This window comes from Antennarius striatus, chromosome 2, assembly GCF_040054535.1.
Source record: "Antennarius striatus isolate MH-2024 chromosome 2, ASM4005453v1, whole genome shotgun sequence".
NCBI classification, from domain to species: Eukaryota; Metazoa; Chordata; class Actinopteri; order Lophiiformes; family Antennariidae; genus Antennarius; species Antennarius striatus.
The window spans coordinates 7,741,164-7,760,687 of NC_090777.1; the positions used below are offsets into that span (position 1 = coordinate 7,741,164).

The following is a 19,524-nucleotide window of genomic DNA, read 5'->3' on the forward strand; positions in this document are numbered from 1 at the left end:
CCGGCCTTGTACAACGATTATCCTACGTCAAAGACAGTTAGAGAGAACCACCATCACCCCTTAAAAAAGATAAAATTCAGGAGGGCAATACAGAAAAATAAAATTAAAAGTACAGTTTTTCCTATGAAACAGTGGCTGGCGCGGTCCCTTTAAAAAAAGAACAACCATGTTAGATGTCAGCCTCATTAAAACAATTTAACACAAGCAACTCTGAACGTAATTACAAGGTGTGGGCCTACTTTTTGGTCTCCTCAGCTGTCCCATCGCATATTTGGACAGGAAAAATTGTGGTTCACGTTCTGTCTACCAAACAAACCAGCAATTTGACAAACATATCCCCAATGCCTATACATAAAATACTCAATAAATATGTGTATTTTAGTCATTTACCGATGCAGCCTGGCAGCTCAGGTCTCAGTGAAGTAAATCATTGAGAGATCTCATTGCTGAAATCTGTGTCCTCCGAGCAATGACAATTATCCTGGTAAAATGAAATGGATAGGCATTTAGAAAATCAAATGGCAGTGACTCACTGCCAGTGAGTAGCATTCTACCATGAAGTACCTGCAGAGAAGTGAGCGCAGCTCCCACAACCAGCAAACAGAAAACCTCAAGGAGTCTAATCCTACCGTCAAACATTTATCACTTCCTAACTGGACCCAAAACATGTGACCTGGCCGTTGAGTGGATGTGATGCAGCTGTGTTGTCTGCCTATAGGTTCCCACATTACATTCAAAGCTGCAATTTTTTATTACGTTTGTGGGGTTATTACCATCCAACAAATGTAATAAATTCCCACAAATGTAATAATTATTAAGTTTGTGGGAAACTAGGTATTATGTTTGTGGGAAAAGTTATTACATTTGTGGGATTATTATATTTAAAGCTGCAATTTTTTATTACGTTTGTGGAGTTATTACGTTTGTGGGGCTAACACCGTCTCTCCTAATGAGACTGGGTTTTCCCCAAAAAGTCCGCCAATTATCTACAAACTGTACGTCATTAGCAGGACACCACCTAGACAGCCAGCGGTTGAGTGAAGACATGCGGCTTTACATGGGCCATTGCTTTATTTATTCTATACTTTTTTCTTTGGAGTGCCTTGCCTGTTCATTGGCATCATAACGTGTGCATTGTGTTGTGTCCGCAGAGACTCCCAGTATTTTATTGTGTGTTTTGGGCACTAGATTGTGAACCCTTTTGGGTACTTTCGAGTGACCTACCAATGATTATAGGCCCTTGTGCGGTGCCAGTACCTATCCAGTGTTTTATACTGTGTGGCTCTAGGCTTGTCTCATTGGCCTGCCCTGTAATTTTAAGTGTCTGACTTTTAATAGTTTTGACTTGTTTTAATTCAGTAACTTATTTTAATAAATTTTAAATTCCTTTAACTGCCACCCTCTTGTCCAGTTTGTTCTGGACACTGACTTGTGTATCCAGTGGGTAGATTGAACTTAGTATTTATAGTCTTAACGACCACTAATTTAATCCAACACGCATATTAATTCTATTTGCATCATCATTTCTATGAACACCTACTCAGTCTGCATGAATGATGAAATGATGCTGACATCTATGCAAAATGTTGTAACAATATAATCTACTCTATAACTGACTAAGGGATGAGTGAAAGTGTTCACTTAGCATCCTTCATTCAGTCACTCCATCTTTGACCTCCATATGTCATCCAATTTCTAATCTTGCCCAAATTACTCCGGTAACCTCATTGCTATATTGGCGCTGTATCTCTTCATTGTACAGTTATACAACTAGGATAATGTCAGCTTCATTATCTGCAAAACAGTAGTGATACAGTAGATCTAGTTAGGCGCAGCGCATTCGCTCAATGCTAGTTCTTTGGGAATGAGGAAAACATCTGGTGCAGGCACATTATGTGCACCAAGGGTGCACTTAAGTAGAATCGAATCTTTGCCTGTAGGGTTTATATTATGTCAAAGCCATATTTAATCCTCGGAAGTCATCATCATCGCCGCGTAATAATTGTATAAATTAAATCTACAAAAATGTGAGCATCCAAGAGATGGACAAAGAAAACTACCCCACGGAAGAGAGTATTGTTACATTTTATCTATAGAATAAATCAAGGTCTTGAAATAAGGCATTCCAATCCCTGATGGTACCTCTTCTGATTGCTTGAGGGAAAGAAAAAATCTGGAATATGAGACAGTGGAAATGATTTCATTTTATTCGTGATAAAGCAGTTCATGTTTACCCTAAACTGTTTGACGCAGAGGGCAATTCTGAATCACCAGCTCAGAACAGTGCATAAACAGATGTGTGAATATTTCTGATGGACTAATTGTATCTCAGACTATGTTGAGATTTATAGCTTCATGTTTCAGTTCTGACATTTCTGGTCAGTTCATATTTATCATGATGCTTCATAATTAATGACCTGGATCTGTCTAATGTGGATTACTTTGTCCTTTGAAACGGCATACCAGTATGTTTTTGCACGAGTCATCTGAAATGGATGCACTGGAGCAGATGCGTGACATTTTGGATGGCAAACACTTGGTCCTCTGCTCAGGATCATCTCACAAACAGCTGATAGTGTCTTTGATTATTTTACAGCACTGCTGGGACAGGCTGACGACAACACCTGGCATATTCTCATCTGACGGTTCCAAAATGTCTTATGGTCACAATTTAGACATGTAGTTCATCTAGGACCACATGTGAAAGTGATTCAGAAAGACTTGAGAAGATCAGATTCTTTAATGTTCACACAACTCTGCAACAAAATCACATATGTACCATAAGACAAAACATAGAATCGAATGTCTTCAGCATGCTGATGAAAACGTAGTCGCGAGGAATTCTCACAGGAATGTGATGCATGTGTAAGTGTGTTTCAGAACCGTTTCCTGTTTTATTCTGTCAATGCGAGGGCAGCTTTCAAATCCTTTGCTGTGTTTGAGCATATTCTCAGAGAGTGTGTGTGGGCTTTGTGCAACTCTTCAGGGGTGACCAGGTTGAAGCGCAGCAGAGAGTTGACCAGCTGGAAGCGAGCATTTCCAATGAACGAGTGCGAGAGGAAAGCTGCAAGGCCTCCCCCATCCTTCATGGTATAGATTGGGACTCTGACTAGCCCCAGGACCTGAGGAGAGCGAGAGATGGAGAGAAGCAGGGAGGTGTAGAAAACAGGTGATGAATAAGAGCATCTGATTGGGCAAATGGCTGCAATCAGTTATTCTAGAAGGAAAAGTACAAACACACTGTTACTACCTCCTGTCCATGATCCACTGCAGCGGATGCAGCTGCTTTCTCTACCTCCATAATCTGCTTTTCATCCACCTTCTTCACGTAGAAGTGAGTGATAAGGTGGGAGGTGGATGAGGAAGTCGATGAAGCAGGGACATGGGTGGATTCCACATGATCTTCTACTGACACAGGAAGATCTACACCCATCTCCTCCAAAAATTCCCTACTAAGCCCTGCCTCCAAGGTCTCTTCTGTTGGTTTAACAAGCCTGAAGTGTGGGAGGTGGGGGTCAAACATGAGGTTAGTTATTAAAAATGATAAACAATGTCAGCCACATAGCTCTCCTGAGACGACACAGTAGGCAAGTGAATAAATCAAGTTGATCAAAATGTCACTGAAAGCCCAAGGAGTTTGTGCACAATTCGCGTTGGGTCCAGATAGTGATCAAAATAAAGGAACAAAAATGAAGATGGGAACTTTTAAATTGTATAAAAACACAAAAAATGAAATTCATTTCATACAGTTTATAAATAGTAATCCAAGTCTCCAGAAGCCACAAGACCGGAAAATAATTAACAGTTTTGACGTTAAAAAAAAAGGAAAAAGATCTCTTACAAACTAAAACATTAGCATACACCCCATCTGAGGAAGGTGTCAGACCTTGTACATGAATACATGTAAGGTTAAACAAATATCCATTTTCTTCCACTTAATCCGCCGCAGCGGGTCACGGGGAGCTGACCCGCTGTGCCGGCAATTTCATTAATTATATCAATGGAATTATATAAATTCTGCATAGCTCAGTGTTTGACTTGGTATCACATGCAACTGAGAGAGGTTTGCTGAAGCTGTAGTAACAGCAACTCATTTGTAGCATGTGAATAAAAAAAAATTCAAATCAAAATGTGATCTCACTCTGGCATGTGATCCCATTGTCCATCAAAGTGCTGTCCATACAGTTGTCAACTCTATTTATACCATATCACCTAAAAGCTTACTCTCTGAAAACTCTCCATAAAAATGTGTAATATTCTATTTTATAAAAGTAGACAATAGCTGCTGTCAGTTCAGCAACAGCAAACTGCATCTTTGTGCCACTGTTAAAGTGATTAAAAGCAAAAGTAAAGCCAGTCTGGTCAAATGAGTATGAGTTAATGACAAGGTGGTACAAGGCAAAACTGTCTTGGGGAAATAGAAACTTGTTGGCTGCACGCACATATCCATGGCATTTTGGTTCCGGGCTAGACCAAAGAGAATTCAGCAGTAGTACTATCACCACTACAATGACAGATACACATGATCAGCAACCAACCAAGTTATACTCAACAAAAAAATACACACAGCACTTTTGTTTTTGCTCTCATTTTTCATGAGATGGACTTAAAGATCTATAATTCATTCCAGATACACAATATTACCAATTCTCTCAAACATTGTTCACAAATCTGTCTAGATGTGTGATAGTGAGCACTTCTGCTTTGCTGAGATAATCCATCCCACCTCACAGGTGTGCCACATGAAGATGCTGACCTTACAGCATGATTAGTGCACAGGTGTACCTTATACTGCCCACAATAAAAGGCCACTCTGAAATGTTTTTTTTTTTTTTTTTGCTTTATTGGGGGTCTGGGGACTCAGAACCAGTCAGTATCTGGTGTGACCACCATTTGCCTCATGCAGTGCAACACATCTTCGCATAGTTTATCAGATAGTCAATTGTGGCCTGTGGAATGTTGGTCCACTCCTCTTCAATGGCTGTGCGAAGTTGCTGGATATTAGTGGGAACCTGTACACGCCGTCGTATACACTGGTCAAGCACATCCCAAACATGCTCAATGGGTGACATGTCCGGTGAAGGAAAGACATGTCGGTTGAAGGAAAGTCATTGTTCATCTTTCCCAGTCTTTTCTTGTACTTGTCAAAACTAATTTCAAATGTGTATCTGGTGTAAAGTTGCAAACAAGAACATTATGTATTTAACCTTAATTATAATTCTGAATATCTGTATTCCAGTGATAAAGTGTGAACATTTGCTTGGTTCTTTATCAGTTCACAATACTTCATAGGACTCAGCCGTGAAGAAAAAAAAAAACTTCTAAAGCCAAATGTACCTTTGCACATATGAAGAACAAATAAAAGCAGCACCAGGAAAGACTCACCCTCCAGGAAAACCCAACAGACCGTCAAAGCGCATCTGCATCTGTGGGAAATGAACACATTGTGGTCACATACACACATTGTGGTCACATACACACATGTGAGTGCGCACGCGCGCACACCCACACACGCTTCGTTTTTTTCCCAAAACGGACAGAAAAATATAGGTCTACATCACTTGTGGGTGCAGAATTAACAGTGAAATACACATACAGAGAGTGAGTAAATTTCGCTTCTCACCAGTATAATATGTCTGATGGGAGTTTTCCCAAACAGCTGAGCATTTGTGTCAGAGTAGAGCATCACATGACATGCATGCATGCAGTCTGAGCACGCCAGTGCCTCCGCCCTCGACAGCTGTCTACTCGCCATCTAGAACACAGAAGTACACACACAGCGCTGAACTCACTGACCAATCTGCAGACCTCTCCCTGCCAATAAGACACCATACAAAAAACACAACATCTTGTATGTTCTTATCCTTACTTATAAGCTCAAGTCAACAGCATTTGAACCTGCGCACTGGTTTGAAGGCCTGTGTGTGTCTGTGAAGCCTATCACGGTTCTGACAAAACCAGGACGTTAAAAGGAAGCGCAATCTTACCTTGACCATTGTGGCTTTAGCGCCCTCTGCTGGTGTGGAGTAAATTGATAAAAAGGATTCTGCCTCAAATCTTCATATTGGCATTTATGAAGCCCCTTGAGTAAGTCTTTTACAATGATTCAAATATTTTGTACTGCATATAATTCGTTTTGCTGTAAAGTCGTACAGTTCCAATATTTTAAATATTTTTCAATTTTTATTATTTTTCTAAATTTATATTTACATTTTATTACAGGCTAACCATATGACATTCAGTGTGACCAGTTTTCACAATATCCCACACAAATGCAAATGTGTGTATCTTTCACTCAGTAAAACTGGAGAAAACGTAAAGGCTGTCTGAATCCATGCTCCTTTGACACACAAAGTTGCAAAACTAAACAGTACTGACCAGCTATGAATCAAGAATTACTCTTCATTTTTTTTCATTAGTTTAACAATACAAGTTTGAATCTATAGATATCAGATATGTGGGGAGTTGGACATCATTTGAAGGGACAGTAAAGTTAATTTTAAGTGACATATATGTTGTTCATCATTATGAACAATAGAAGAAAAAATAAATTCTATATGTGTAGCATCATCCCTTTGGTCAGAAAAGCTTAAAATCTGCACCGCAGAAGCTTCCACATTCAGTGGTCACGTGGGCGTCATACATCACTGGCGCCCAACACAGGATGGCAGCCATAAGAAACAATGCAATCCACAACGCGATTAACTCCAAAAATATGGTTACCTGCACAGTGAACTGTTGTGTCAACAGAACATCAAGAAGACACGCCTTTAAGCAGGGTTGGGTGTGCAGGAATCAGGGGTTTTCTTTGTTTGAAGGTGAATTGTGTTGCTCCAAAAGCCCTTCCCTTCCCTTTGCTGTTAAGACCACCTGAAAATAAGACAGGATTTTAATTAAAAGTCCCATTTTATCCTTTTTTTAATTCATGCCATTCAACTGCCAGACATCCAACTACACTATATTTGAAATGTCTTTCCCCAAACGGATCCGTGGTCCTTGATATCTCCAATTGAATAATGATAAAATCACTTCCGCCCCGAAAGTTCTCTCTATCAAAACTGCCTTCCCCCCTCCGGTTCGCATGCGTTTTGTTTACATGCGCCATGTGAACGCACGTGCACTACGGACAGATCATCATAGTCTAAAAGTTTTTAACTTTCAGTAACTTTATTGCTATGTATTTCATTTATATCTTTTCATTTTTCTATCTTGTTTTTCATGATATAAATTAATTTCTCTGCGCCAAGTGTGGAGCTGCTTTCTCAGTCAGCTGACCGTGACTCTATGGCTCCATTATGCAAGCACTACATGGGCTGATCAACTGAGACCACCTTTGAACATCACAAATATTTTGTGGAGTAAAACACAGAATGTTTTCAAATGGGACAAAAATCCATCGAGACCGCAACAGATGATTACCACAAATGACAGGAGGTAATATAAGATGTGTTTCCCGACCGTTGTCAAGGACAATGAGAGATCGCTAGCTAACAAAACCAGTGAGCTTAGCTAATTCAGTGTAATGAAACATGAGATGATACTGGAGAAGTGAGACCAAACACACTGTATTCATAAAGTATATTGATCTGTTGGCTGTTGGGCAAAGTCAATACTTTATCTCCATCCACTAACCTAGGTCGCAGTGAGGAAGAGGACAAATGGAACACTATAGAACACTATAAACTGTACACAGTAATCCCTCGCATATTCACGCTTAAAGATTCACGGCTTCACTACATCACGGATTTTTAGTAGGTAGTCACGTGATACCGTATGCACAAGCATCTGTGTCTGCGTTGTGTTCTGAGACTCACGCAACACCGTGCACTTCCGTGTATTAAAGAAACATCCATCAATCCATCTTCTAATCACCGCTTTATCCGCCATAGTGGGTCACGGGGAGCTGGAACCTATCTCAGCCGACTTAGGGTGTGAGGGCAAACTCCGGGCAGACGCAAGTGCGCCGTGGAGCCACACAGAGACAGACAACCACACTACGGGCAATTTGGAACGGCCAATTAACCTGAAGCGCATGTTTTTGGAGATGGGAGGAAGCCGGAAAACCCAGAGAGAACCCTTGCAGACATGGGCAGAACATGCAAACTCCACACAAAGCGGGACTCAAAGCCTGAACCTCCTTGCTGTGCAACAATAGCGCAACCCACTGCGCCACTGTGCCGCAAAATTAAAGAAACACTTTTCTCTAATACAGAAGTGCTTTAAAGAGTCTATAAGAGGGTGAGAAAAGGTAATACAGATACAATATGGTTTAATATCAGTATTTGGAGGGTTCATCAACGTTTAAATTATTGTAAATAATAAAATAAATAGTTTGTTGCCGTACCGTGGAATTTTGTTTTTCAACGAGAAGTGCTGGTACGCATTAACTATGATTAATGAGGTGTTACTGTTTACCTCTGCGTACACTTTTATTCTCTAATTTATTATCTATTTACAGTAATCCCTTGTTACACGTGGTTAATGCGTTCCAGGAGCACCCGCCAAAAACAAAATTCAATCTCTCTGTCACTCATGCCAGTTGTGATGTCACACAGAGTATTGTTATTAATCCGAGCTTTCTCCTCGTTTATTTTGAAATGTTTCAGATATTTGTTGATGCAGGAAGCATTTGGTTTCAAGATTCTAGGATTTGGTAGGGTTAGGAAGGACCACTATGTATATGTTGAGACCTGAAAAAATGTTTTTCATAATAGGATCCCTTTAACTTCCAAACATCTCCTTTTGGTTCAGGAGGCTCACGGATTCCCCTAGTGGCCATAGCGAAAATTACATTTAGAGAGATATAAACTCTGAAATGAGATAAAGCAACTGCAGATTGTCCTCCTGGAACTCAGACAGGTGGCCTCCATCAGAGGGCAGGCTCTTCTTGTCTGTGAGATCATTTTTTGCAAACTCCAAACTTTCAGAGTTTGTGTGGGCCCTCATTTCTCTGAGCCAGCTGCTCTCTCAGAGTGGCACCCTGGACTCTGGCCTCCTCTATAGCTGTTTGAGTGTCATACAGATTATAGTCATAGTCACAGTCAACTTTATTGTCAAATGTACCATATATGCACGACATAGAGCACATATGTGCATGGGCCACCATCCTATCCTATCCCAATGGGCAACAGAACCCAACAGACAGGGGTGGACAGTAACGGAGTAAATTTACGTAAGTACTGTACTGTACTGTACAGATTCTGAGGATTTTTACTTTACTCAAATACTAGAATTCTTTCATACTTATTACTCTTACTCGAATACATTTCCAAGGCAAAGATTTTTACTCTTACTCGAGATAATTTCTGAGAAGGCTCATGAATACTCGTTACTTTTAGGTTTGCCTGTTGTTGTTTTTTTGCCCCCCTCCCCCCCTCCTCCAATGCAATTGGCCACACGCAGTGTTCGTCAAAGAAGGAAACCTATCACAGTACAAGTTTTCAACTGGGATTTACGTAAAAGCGGAAATACGTCATCCCCTACCCAATCAGCTCAAAACAAGACCACAATGGCGACTGCCGAAGAAGTCTCTGTTGAATCTGATGAACATGATGAGCCGGAGTTTTATGAGCGGAGGAAGAAAACCCATGGCCTCATCTTAAAGATATGTTCGAGTTTGTAGAAGTGAAAAAGGACAAAGCGCACTTGACATAATTGTCCTCTTTGATGATTCCATTAATTTTATTTCCATTTTTATAGATGTTGGGGAAGGCTTGGTACAGTATAACAATGGTTCTACAGGCAAGCACATCAGTGCAGGTGGTTTCAAAGAGTTTTCTCTGAAACGAGATACAAGGTACTACATATAAAATTGTAAAATGCAGTAATTCAGTCAGGTCCATTCTCATCAAAGATAAAAAAAATAGGAATTTACTCTTAATTTTACTTTAACTAGATTTAAAAGCATTTACTCTTAAATACTTAAGTACATTTAAAAGCAAGTACTTTTTTACTCTTACTCAAGTAATGTATTGACTGGGCTACTCTTATTTGTAGCAGAGTAAATTTTTACCAGAAGTATTTGTACTCTTACTCAAGTACTGGGGTCAAGTACTCTGTCCAACAGAACCCTCCATAGTAAGCATAAGTGACAGAGGTGGGGAAAAACTCCTTCTTTTAGGAAGAAACACTGGGCAGACCCAGACTCTTAAGGGTAGTGATTCAAAAGTAATTTTAAAAAGAATGTTTCAAAGGAATCAGAATTGATTTTAACTATTAACTATGAAAGATTTGGAAATTTTTAAGGACTTGTGGTGTGTCAGTGATGTATTGTGTTCTGTTTTCAGTGAGAATTTTGTATTTGGTCATTGATTAGTTTAATTTATGTATTTTTGTTTAGCTTGTGTATTTTCTCTATTCATTTGTTTTTGTATGAATTTTTTGTGTGAATCTCTTTCCTTTTTAGTATTGTATGTGTGTGAGTAATTTGTTAATTTGTTTTTCTGTGAATGAATATACTTTTTAAAAATCAAATATTTCTTTCCTTCTTTCTTTCTATGTCATGTTTAATTTAATTATTTAAAAATTTAAAATATATTTTTTCCCAGTTTGCAATGTAGCGAAAAAGAGGGCACAAGCCAGTGTCTTATTGTGCCTGTCCCAAGCCCTTTGCCAAATCAAATATGCAAGTCAAATGTATTACTTCAATACCACATCGGTCGAGGCCCGGGTTAACAACCACCACCCTTGGTGCTGTTCACCTACAAGGTGCCGGTGGAAATTGGACTACTGTTGGTCAAAGAAGAAGAGGAGGAAAGTGTGTTCATAGGAAGAGAGAGAAGAGGAACACCAAGAGTATAGGACTGAGGTAGGGATGTTGAATGTTGGAAATATGACAGGAAAAGGTAGAGTTGGTTGACATAATGCAGAGGAGGAAGATATACATACTGTGTTTAGGAGACCAGGTGTAAAGGTAGCAAGCTTAGAAGTCTAGGAGCAGGGTTCAAGTTGTTCTATCGTGGTGTAGATAGGAAGAGAAATGGAGTAGGAGTTATCTTGGAGGAGTTTGTTAGGAATGTCCTGGAAGTAAAGTAAAAAAAAGTGTCAGATAGAGTAATGAGTCTGAAGCTAGAAATGGAAGGTGGGATGTTCAATATTGTTAGTGGGTATGCTCTACAGGTAGGATGTGAGCTGGAGGAGAAGGAGAAATTCTGGACTTTGATCAAGATCAGTATGGTTCATGCCAAAAAAGAATATTACAGATACAGTATTTGCTTAGGGGATGTTGATAGAGAAGTACAGAGAAGGCCAGAGTGAGCTGCATTGTATTTTTGTAGATCTGGAGAAAGCTTATGACAGGGTACCCAGAGAGGAACTGTGGTATTGTATGAGGGAGTCGTGGCAGAGAAGTAGGTTAGAGAAGTGCTAGACATGTATGAGGACTGTAAGACAGTGGTCAGGTGTGCTGTAGGTGACAGAGGAGTTCAAGGTGGAGGTAGGACTGCATCAGGGATCCGCTGTGAGTGTATGGTGATGGACTGGCGGACAGATGAGGTTAGACAGGAATCTCCATGGAATATGATGTTTTCAGATGACATTGCGATCTGTAGTGAGAGCAGGGAACAGGTGGAGGAGAAACTAGAGAGGTGGAGGTTTTTCCTGGAAAGGAGAGGAATGAAGGTTAGCTGCACTGTATATGTGTGTGAATGAGAGGGGCCCAAGTGGAAGAGTGAGGTTACAGGAAGAAGAGATGAAGAAGGTGGTGGATTTTAAGTACGTACAGTCAACACTCCAGAGCAATGGAGAGTGTGGAAAAGAGGTGAAGAAGCATGTACAGGCAGGATGGAATGGTTGGACAAAAGTGTCAGGTGTGAAATGTGATGGAAGGGTTTCTGCTAAAATGAAAGGTTTACAAAATTGTGGTGATGTAACGGTTGTGAACAGGCCGGCAAAAGGATGACTCAAATAGCAGAGTTTTCTCTTCTTTATTTTGTGTCCTGTGGGAGACAATAGTTATTTAGTCTCCCAACGTCTCCTTTCTGCACCTCTGCTTCCCCAGCAATGCAGCACATCATTCTGTAGAGGCTCACAACAGTCCTCAATCACATATAATACATTGAAATAAAATAAAAATAATCATGTGGTCGAATTGAAAGACCAAAATGATCTTTAACATTCAAAAATTAAACATACCTGTGGGAGACAATAATTATTTAGTCTTCCAACGTCTTCTTTCTGCACCTCTGCTTCTAAGTAGACAAAATACCAAATATTACTCTCCCGCCTCTCTTTGTCACCGTTGGTCACATGACCCGGAGCTGCGTCTTGGTAAGCGCCAAAACTTCACCTCATTATAATCAACAGAATAAATTCAAAAAGAATGTCAGAAACAAAAAAAAAACTACTCGAAATATCACAGAATTATGACATCCTTGAGCTTACAGTGCAAACAGTTCACATTTCACATTAAAATAGAAAAATAGCGGAGCAGCGCTCCCACACAACCTACCCCCAGCAATGCAGCACATCATTCTGGGGGACAGACGGGAGGGACTATGGAAGCACAGGAGGTACAGAAGTAACAAAGCACGCACAAGGTAAGCTTCGTAATAAAAACAAAAGAAAATTAGAACAAAGTTTCGATAAAATTCACATAACGTGAATTAAGGAAAAACAAAATGCTCAAAAATAAAACATTTTAACTGTTACAGTGAGACCAGCGATGTTGTTTGGTCTAGAGACAGTGTCACTGAGGAAAAGACAGGAGACAGAGCTGGAGGTAGCAGAGATGAAGATGCTGATCCTATCCAGGAAGGATAGGATCAGGAATGGGTACATCGGAGGGACAGCACATGTTAGAGGTTTTGGAGATAAAGTCAGAGAGGCCAGACTGAGATGGTTTAGACATGTCCAGAGGACATGTATTCTGTCTTACTGCGGCTAACCTTCATTCCTCTCCTTTCCAGGACAAACCTCCACCTCTCTTAGCTTCTCCTCCACGTGTTCCCTGCTCTCACTGCAGATCACAATTTCATCTGCAAACATCATAGTCCATGGAGATTCCTGTCTAACCTCGTCTGTCACAACTCTGCACGTCTCCCTTGTTCTTAAAAATGGGCACCAGCACACTTCTCCTCCATTCCTCAGGCATCTTCTCGCTATCTAAGATCCTGTTGAACAACCCAGTCAGAAACTCTACCGCCACCTCTCCTAGACACTTCCAAACCTCTACAGGTATATCATCAGGACCGACTGCCTTTTCAGTCTTCATCCTCTTCAATGCCCTCCTCACTTCATCCTGACTAATCTTTGCTACATCCTGGTCCACAACAGTCACCTCTTCTAGTCTTTGTTCTCTCTTATTTTCCACGTTCATCAACTCTTCAAAGTACTCTTTCCATCTTCACATCACACTACTGGCACCTGTCAATAGACTTCCGTCCCTATCCTTAATCACCCTAACCTGCTGCACATCCTTCCCATCTCTGTCTCTCTGTCTTGTCAACCTGTATAGATCAGTCTCTCCCTCCTTACTGTCCATCCTAGCATACAAGTCATCAGAAGCTTCTTGTTTGGCCTTTGCTACCTCTACCTTCAACTTAGCTAACCTCTTTCTCTGTATACACTCCTGTACTTCCTCATTCCACCACCAAGTCTCCTTATCTACTTTCCTTCCAGATGACACACCAAGTACTCTTCTACCTGTCTCCCTGATCACATTAGCTGTAATCTGATCAGTCTTCTGGAGCACCTCCTGAACACCTTCTGGAAGCACCTCCTGACCACCCAAAGCCTGTCTTAACTCCTTCCTAAAAGTCATGCAACACTCTTCCTTTTTCAGCTTCCACCATTTCGTCTTCTGCTCTGCCTTTGCCCTCTTCATCTTCCTCACCACCAGAGTCATCCTACACACCACCATCCTATGCTGTTTGGCTACACTCTCACCTACCACTACTTTGCAGTCACTGATCTCCTTCAGGTTACACCATCTACACAAGATGTAGTCTACCTGTGTGCTCCTACCTCCACTATTATATGTCACCCTATGTTCCTGCCTCTTCTGGAAGAAAGTATTCACTATAGCCATTTCCATCCTTTTTGCAAAGTCAACTACCATCTGTCCTTCTGCATTCCTCTCCTGGATACCAAACCTGCCCATTACCTCCTTATCAGCTCTGTTTCCTGCACCAACATGTCCATTGAAGTCTGCACCAATGACAACTCTCTCACTTCTAGGTATGCTCTGCATCACTCCATCAAAGTCCAGCCAGAATTCCTCCTTCTCCTCCAGCTCACATCCTACCTGTTGAGCATACCCACTAACAACATTGAACATCACACCTTCTATTTGTAGCTTCAGACTCATCACTCTATCCGACACTCGTTTTACCTCCAGGACATCCCTAACAAACTCCTCCTTCAAGATAACTCCTACTCCATTTCTCTTCTCATCTACACCATGATAGAACAACTTGAACCCTGCTCCTAAACTTCTAGCCTTGCTACCTTTCCACCTGGTCTCCTGGACACACAGTATGTCTACCTTCCTTCTCTGCTTCATGTCCACCAACTCTCTACCTTTTCCTGTCATATTTCCAACATTCAACGTCTCTACTCTCAGTCCTATACTCTTGGCGTTCCTCTTCTCTCTCTTCGTGCGAGCACACTTTTCTCCTCTCCTTCTCTGACCAACAGTAGTCCAATTTCCACCGGCGCCCTGTAGGTCAACAGCGCCGATGGCTGTCTTTGTTAACCCGGGCCTGGACAGATCCGGTATGGAAATCATAGATTTGATTCGCATCTTTGATTTGGCAAAAGTTTTACACCGGATACCCTTCCTGATGCAACCCTCTGTATTTATCTGGGCTTGGGACTGGCACAATAAGACACTGGCTTGTGTCCTCTTGTGACTACATTTGTCCTCTTGTGGCTACATTCTTGTTGGGCATCAGTGGACCACAAAAATGAATGTTGGTGGACGTTGAACATGTGAGAGGAGCTGCATGTACTCAAGGTGACCCAAATGGGTATTAAAACCAGTCTTCCGTTCATCCCCCTCATGGATTGTTACGAGGTGGTAGGTATTTTGCAGGTCCAGTTTTGAAAACACTGTTGTGTTGTAAAGGGGGCTGAATGCAGAGTCGAGCAGGGGCAAGGGGTACTTGCTCTTAACTGTGATAGCATTGAGGCCAGTGTAGTCAATGCAAGGACGCAGGGTTTTATCTTTCTTTTCCACAAAGAAAAACCCTGCTCCCACCTGAGACGAAGAAGCTCTCATGAGACCTGCAGCCAATGATCCATTGATATATTTCTCCATCGCTTCTTGTTCTGGCTTTGTCAGGTTTTAAAACCTCATGTTGGAAGAGCAGCCCCGGGAAAGAAGTCTATACCACAATCATATGGCCTGTGCGGCGGTAGAGATCACACCGAGTCCTTAATGAAAACCTATTTTAAATCATTGTACTCACTGGGGACATTACTCAAATCTATCAATTCTGTGGCGTGGTCAGGACTCTGGGCTCTGGTGGGTACTGCAGATTTGAGGCAATGAGCATGGCAATGGTTACTTCAGTTTATGATCTCCCCTTGTGGACCAGTCAATGTGGGGGTTGTGCAGTTTTAACCAGGGAATTCCTAAAATCATTGATGTGAGTGGGGAAGATATTAGATAAAACTCATTGGTTTCCTGGTGATTACTGCAGAGGGTGAAGAAGAAGTATACTTTATTGATCCCCGCAAGGGGAAATTACATGGTCACTCAGGTTAGTTGACAGTATACAGGGCCCCTGAACACAGCACACAAACTACACACACATTGGGAGCCAGAGTGACGGGCAGCGGCTTCGGAACGCGCCCCAAATTGAGCAGCTCAGGGCACCTCAGCAGTGGCTGGGAGGTGAGCTGACACCTCCCACTGTCAGCTCACACTCCTGGTGACATCATGGCAGGAGCGGGATTCGATCCACCGATGGCTGGGGCGATCTGTCTACGAGACATCTGCCCTATCGCTGAGCCACTGCCGCCCCAAGCTCAAGTTAAGCTGTGTGGTTCGGTGCGTTACCTCTTCCAGTGGAGTCAGTGAAAGTCTGTTATTTTTTACAGAGGGTCTATAAAATTGTCATCAGCCCCTGAGTCTATTAGCACCTGAACGGGCAAAGAGTGTTATGAGTCAATGTGAAGTCAGCTGGGTAACTTCCGGCCCCATTGTAATTTTACAAAGGATCCGAAGTTACATAAAATGAAGGAGATTTTTAAATTTGATTTTGTGTTGTAGGTTGCTTCTGTTGCAGATTGTGAAGATTTGTGATCAAAAATGTTTACCATCTGTAATTGTACTGTATGAGTGAAGACGGTCAAAATTAGAAGTGCTTTCAAGACGCTCGGGGAAAATGATTGTTGGTGTCTCTTAAGCAATGCCTGAGGAGATAGGGGGATGTATTCATTTGGATTTTAAATACAGAATGGTTTCCTCTTTCATTGTGCCAGGCATTTGGAGTGGCAATTTTCATTTTCAATTTAACAAACTTGATTCAAAAACAACAGATTTGAATATTCATGCTATTGATTCTTAATCAATTCCTTGCAATAGATTTTCTCCACTAAAGTAAAAAGCCCAATGGGTGCTGATCATAGTTAATCAATTGATCAACTTTTCATTGTGATTGTGGATTGTAGTGAATTTTAGTCTGATGAAGTATGACAAATAAATAAGGCAGAGAGAACATAAAACAAGAGAATATGGGCCCGTTTCACTAAGCTGGTTTAGTGGAACACCTGGGTAACTTAACCCTGAAATCAGGGAAAAACCAGGGTTTCCGCTTTAACAAAGGGAGGTAACTTAATCCAGAGTCAGAGGAGTAAACCTAGCCTGTGTCTGGAGGTGAGGTATACTGAACCTCTAGGTTTGTTACCACAGTAACAGACTCTGAAGCTAGCCTGGTCGGGAGGAGGGGCCGTGTCACGAAGCCGCTTCAGTGGGAACCCTGGGTAAGTGTGGTGGAAAGTTTTTTAATACAATAAAATAATATAAGAAAATAATATAATAACATAATAAAATAATATCATTTCTTGACCCAAAAATCTAGAGTGTGTGTGTGTCAAATCTTTCAGCACTTGGGAGAAACAGCCCCAGGAAGTCTCGAGGTCATGAAAGATTCTGCAAGAATCTAATCTGTTTTTAGAAGTGTTTGCGTAAATGTCAGTATCTGTTAATAATTTTGTCTGCACTAGATGTCCGCGTGACTGATTAGGTTATGTCATCAGCCATGTGAAACTGTCGACTAGATGTCTCTGCTAACTTCTTGAGGTCATGATGCACCTACTGAAACTGGGGGAAAGATTAGTGGAGAGCAGAGGGAATGAAGTTAAACAACTGATTCACACCTCCCATAGTTACGCCTTTAGAGTATAAAAAGAGATGTGATCCATGTTTTAGTTGGTATTTGAAGTTTTCATCTACCCAGAGTACTCTGCAACAACACAGCGGGGGACTTTTACATCATCTCCAGAGCTCTCATCATGCTTAGATAAGTATTTATTGAACTTGTCTGTTTGTTGAACCTGTCTGTCGATATCATCGATGATGTTATTGGACTCATACTCAACCTATTGATGATATTATTGTACTGCTACTCAACCTAAACATGATTTGAATGGACAAATAAATATCTTGTATTTTACACTGTCTCCTGTCCTTAAGAAAAACGAAACCCCCACCACAAAGTTAACCCTGAAATCAGGCAAAACCAGGGCTTCCAGTTTCACAAACGGTTAGAGCTGTAACCCTGGCCTGTTTCATGTAGCGAAGTAAACTGAACCTCTGGGTTTGTTACCGCAGTAACAGACTCTCTGAAGCTAACCTGGTCGTAGCAGATTTTATTCTAGAAACCCAGGGTTTCTCCAGACTCCATCCCCTTTCACCGCAGCTCGTGCGACTTAATTTCCTGGTTCTGACGGACGGAGAGTTTTACAGATGTAAGGTTTTATAAATAACTCAGTATTTTAGAGGTATATTAGAGGCAAATATGTTATGTCCGTTTGACGTGGAGGCCCTTGATGGAGTTGAGTTTCCGCATTAATTCACAGAGAATTAAATATTTTTGTATTGCGTTCAGATGTCCAATCATATCCAGACAGTTCTCTTTATGATCAATACCGATCCACGTCCCTGTCCAACACACACACAGACACACACACACACACACGCACGCACGCACGCACGTGCACAAACACACACACACACACACACACACACACACACACACACACACTCAACCTGATCCATCCTCACATCTGCAGCAGCACTGCGTGTAGCGCTCCGTTCAGCTTTTTATTTTTTATTTGGAAATGGTAATTTTCCTATATAATGTGGGAGATGCTCAGTGGGCCTTGTCTTTAAACTTTTACCCCAGTTTTTTCTATTTCCCCGAAGAGGAAATAGAAGGAGGAGTTCCACATGATTGCAGGTGAATGATGTAGAAATCTGATAAATTCATTTGAAAGTATGTTCTCTCAATGATATTGTGCTGCAACCTCAGACTTGGGTTAGTAACATTAATTTCTTTTCAGATGTCCCAATGTAATTTGCTGCCATAGATGGTACCCACATTCCCATCACGGCTCCCTCATATAATGAAGGTGATGATGTGAACAGGAAGTCCATTCACAGCAAATATATGCAGGTACAGGTAGATTGACTACTGTTTCAACATGTTAAAGACTGCATCATAGATAAACTAACATCTGTCCAGATCATGTGTGATGCTGCGGACACATTTTCAACCTTTATTTATATAGCGCCTAATCACATCAGCAGACATTTCAAAGAACTTTAACAGACAGAGACACCCAACAGAACCCTCCAGAGCAAGCATAAGCGGCAGCGGCGGGGAGGAACTCCCCTCAGTTCTGATGTGGAGACGGAGTGGTCTTGATTTGTTCCTGACTCACGGGTGTATGATGAGTCTCACCTGAGCAACAGACTGTAATGCAATAACTAAAGATTGGCAGAATAAATCACTTGCCTCCATCATTTAATCCACGCTAATGAATCTGCTTTCCATCACAAGAGAGTTCGATGGTTGTTTTCTGGGGAACAGGGGTTACCCATACCCAACCGAGGCTGCTGACCCTTTACTAACCCAGGTCATGCAGCTCTGTTCTTTATAGTATTTCCACTATCAGAGGAGAACAACACCCTACCCCACAAACTGAACACCCCGATGATGACCCTGTCCATCTGCCAGCTATCCAGGGTGTTAGAGCAGTGACACCATCTGCCAGAATCATTTCAGAGTCTGTCTAAGTCACCAACACCACAGCGGGCAATAATAACATCCAATACACATTTTGTTTGGTCATCTTTATTACTTACAAATACAAAGTTATTTCATGGAGTGTTACAGTGGTGAACATTCTGATATTCAACATGATTCACTTGTGAATAATATTCACCTTTAACTTGTGCTCCACTATTTGTATGTCCAAATATGCCCTCCTAATCTGGAGGTCCAAAGAAACCATTTTTCATCTGTTGTCTGTATTTTGTAGAAAGTGAATTCGACAAACTTCTTTAACAAATAGCTG

General features: G+C 41.3%; 1 protein-coding gene across 1 annotated transcript; it reads right to left on the bottom strand.

Moving 5' to 3' along the window:
* Nucleotides 1-2,184: 2,184 nt before the first annotated feature.
* On the bottom strand, nucleotides 2,185-5,987 carry zgc:103759 (U8 snoRNA-decapping enzyme). Its single transcript, XM_068334264.1, has 5 exons — nucleotides 5,870-5,987; nucleotides 5,624-5,755; nucleotides 5,386-5,426; nucleotides 3,251-3,494; nucleotides 2,185-3,122 (listed from the first exon to the last, which is right to left on the bottom strand). The coding sequence occupies exons 2-5, from the start codon at nucleotides 5,753-5,755 to the stop codon at nucleotides 2,895-2,897; spliced, it is 645 nt and encodes a 214-aa protein (XP_068190365.1). The 5' UTR covers nucleotides 5,870-5,987; the 3' UTR covers nucleotides 2,185-2,894.
* Between the last annotated feature and the right edge of the window lie 13,537 nt (nucleotides 5,988-19,524).

What these genes read in the sequence shown, in the direction of transcription:
- zgc:103759 (XM_068334264.1), bottom strand. Translation starts at nt 5,755, where the DNA reads ATGGCGAGTAGACAGCTGTCGAGGGCGGAGGCACTGGCGTGCTCAGAC. An exon ending in CCATCAGACATATTATACTG is followed by an intron (nt 5,427 to 5,623) that starts GTGAGAAGCGAA and finishes CATTTCCCACAG; the next exon opens with ATGCAGATGCGCTTTGACGG. An exon ending in CAGTGGATCATGGACAGGAG is followed by an intron (nt 3,123 to 3,250) that starts GTAGTAACAGTG and finishes CGCTCTCCTCAG; the next exon opens with GTCCTGGGGCTAGTCAGAGT.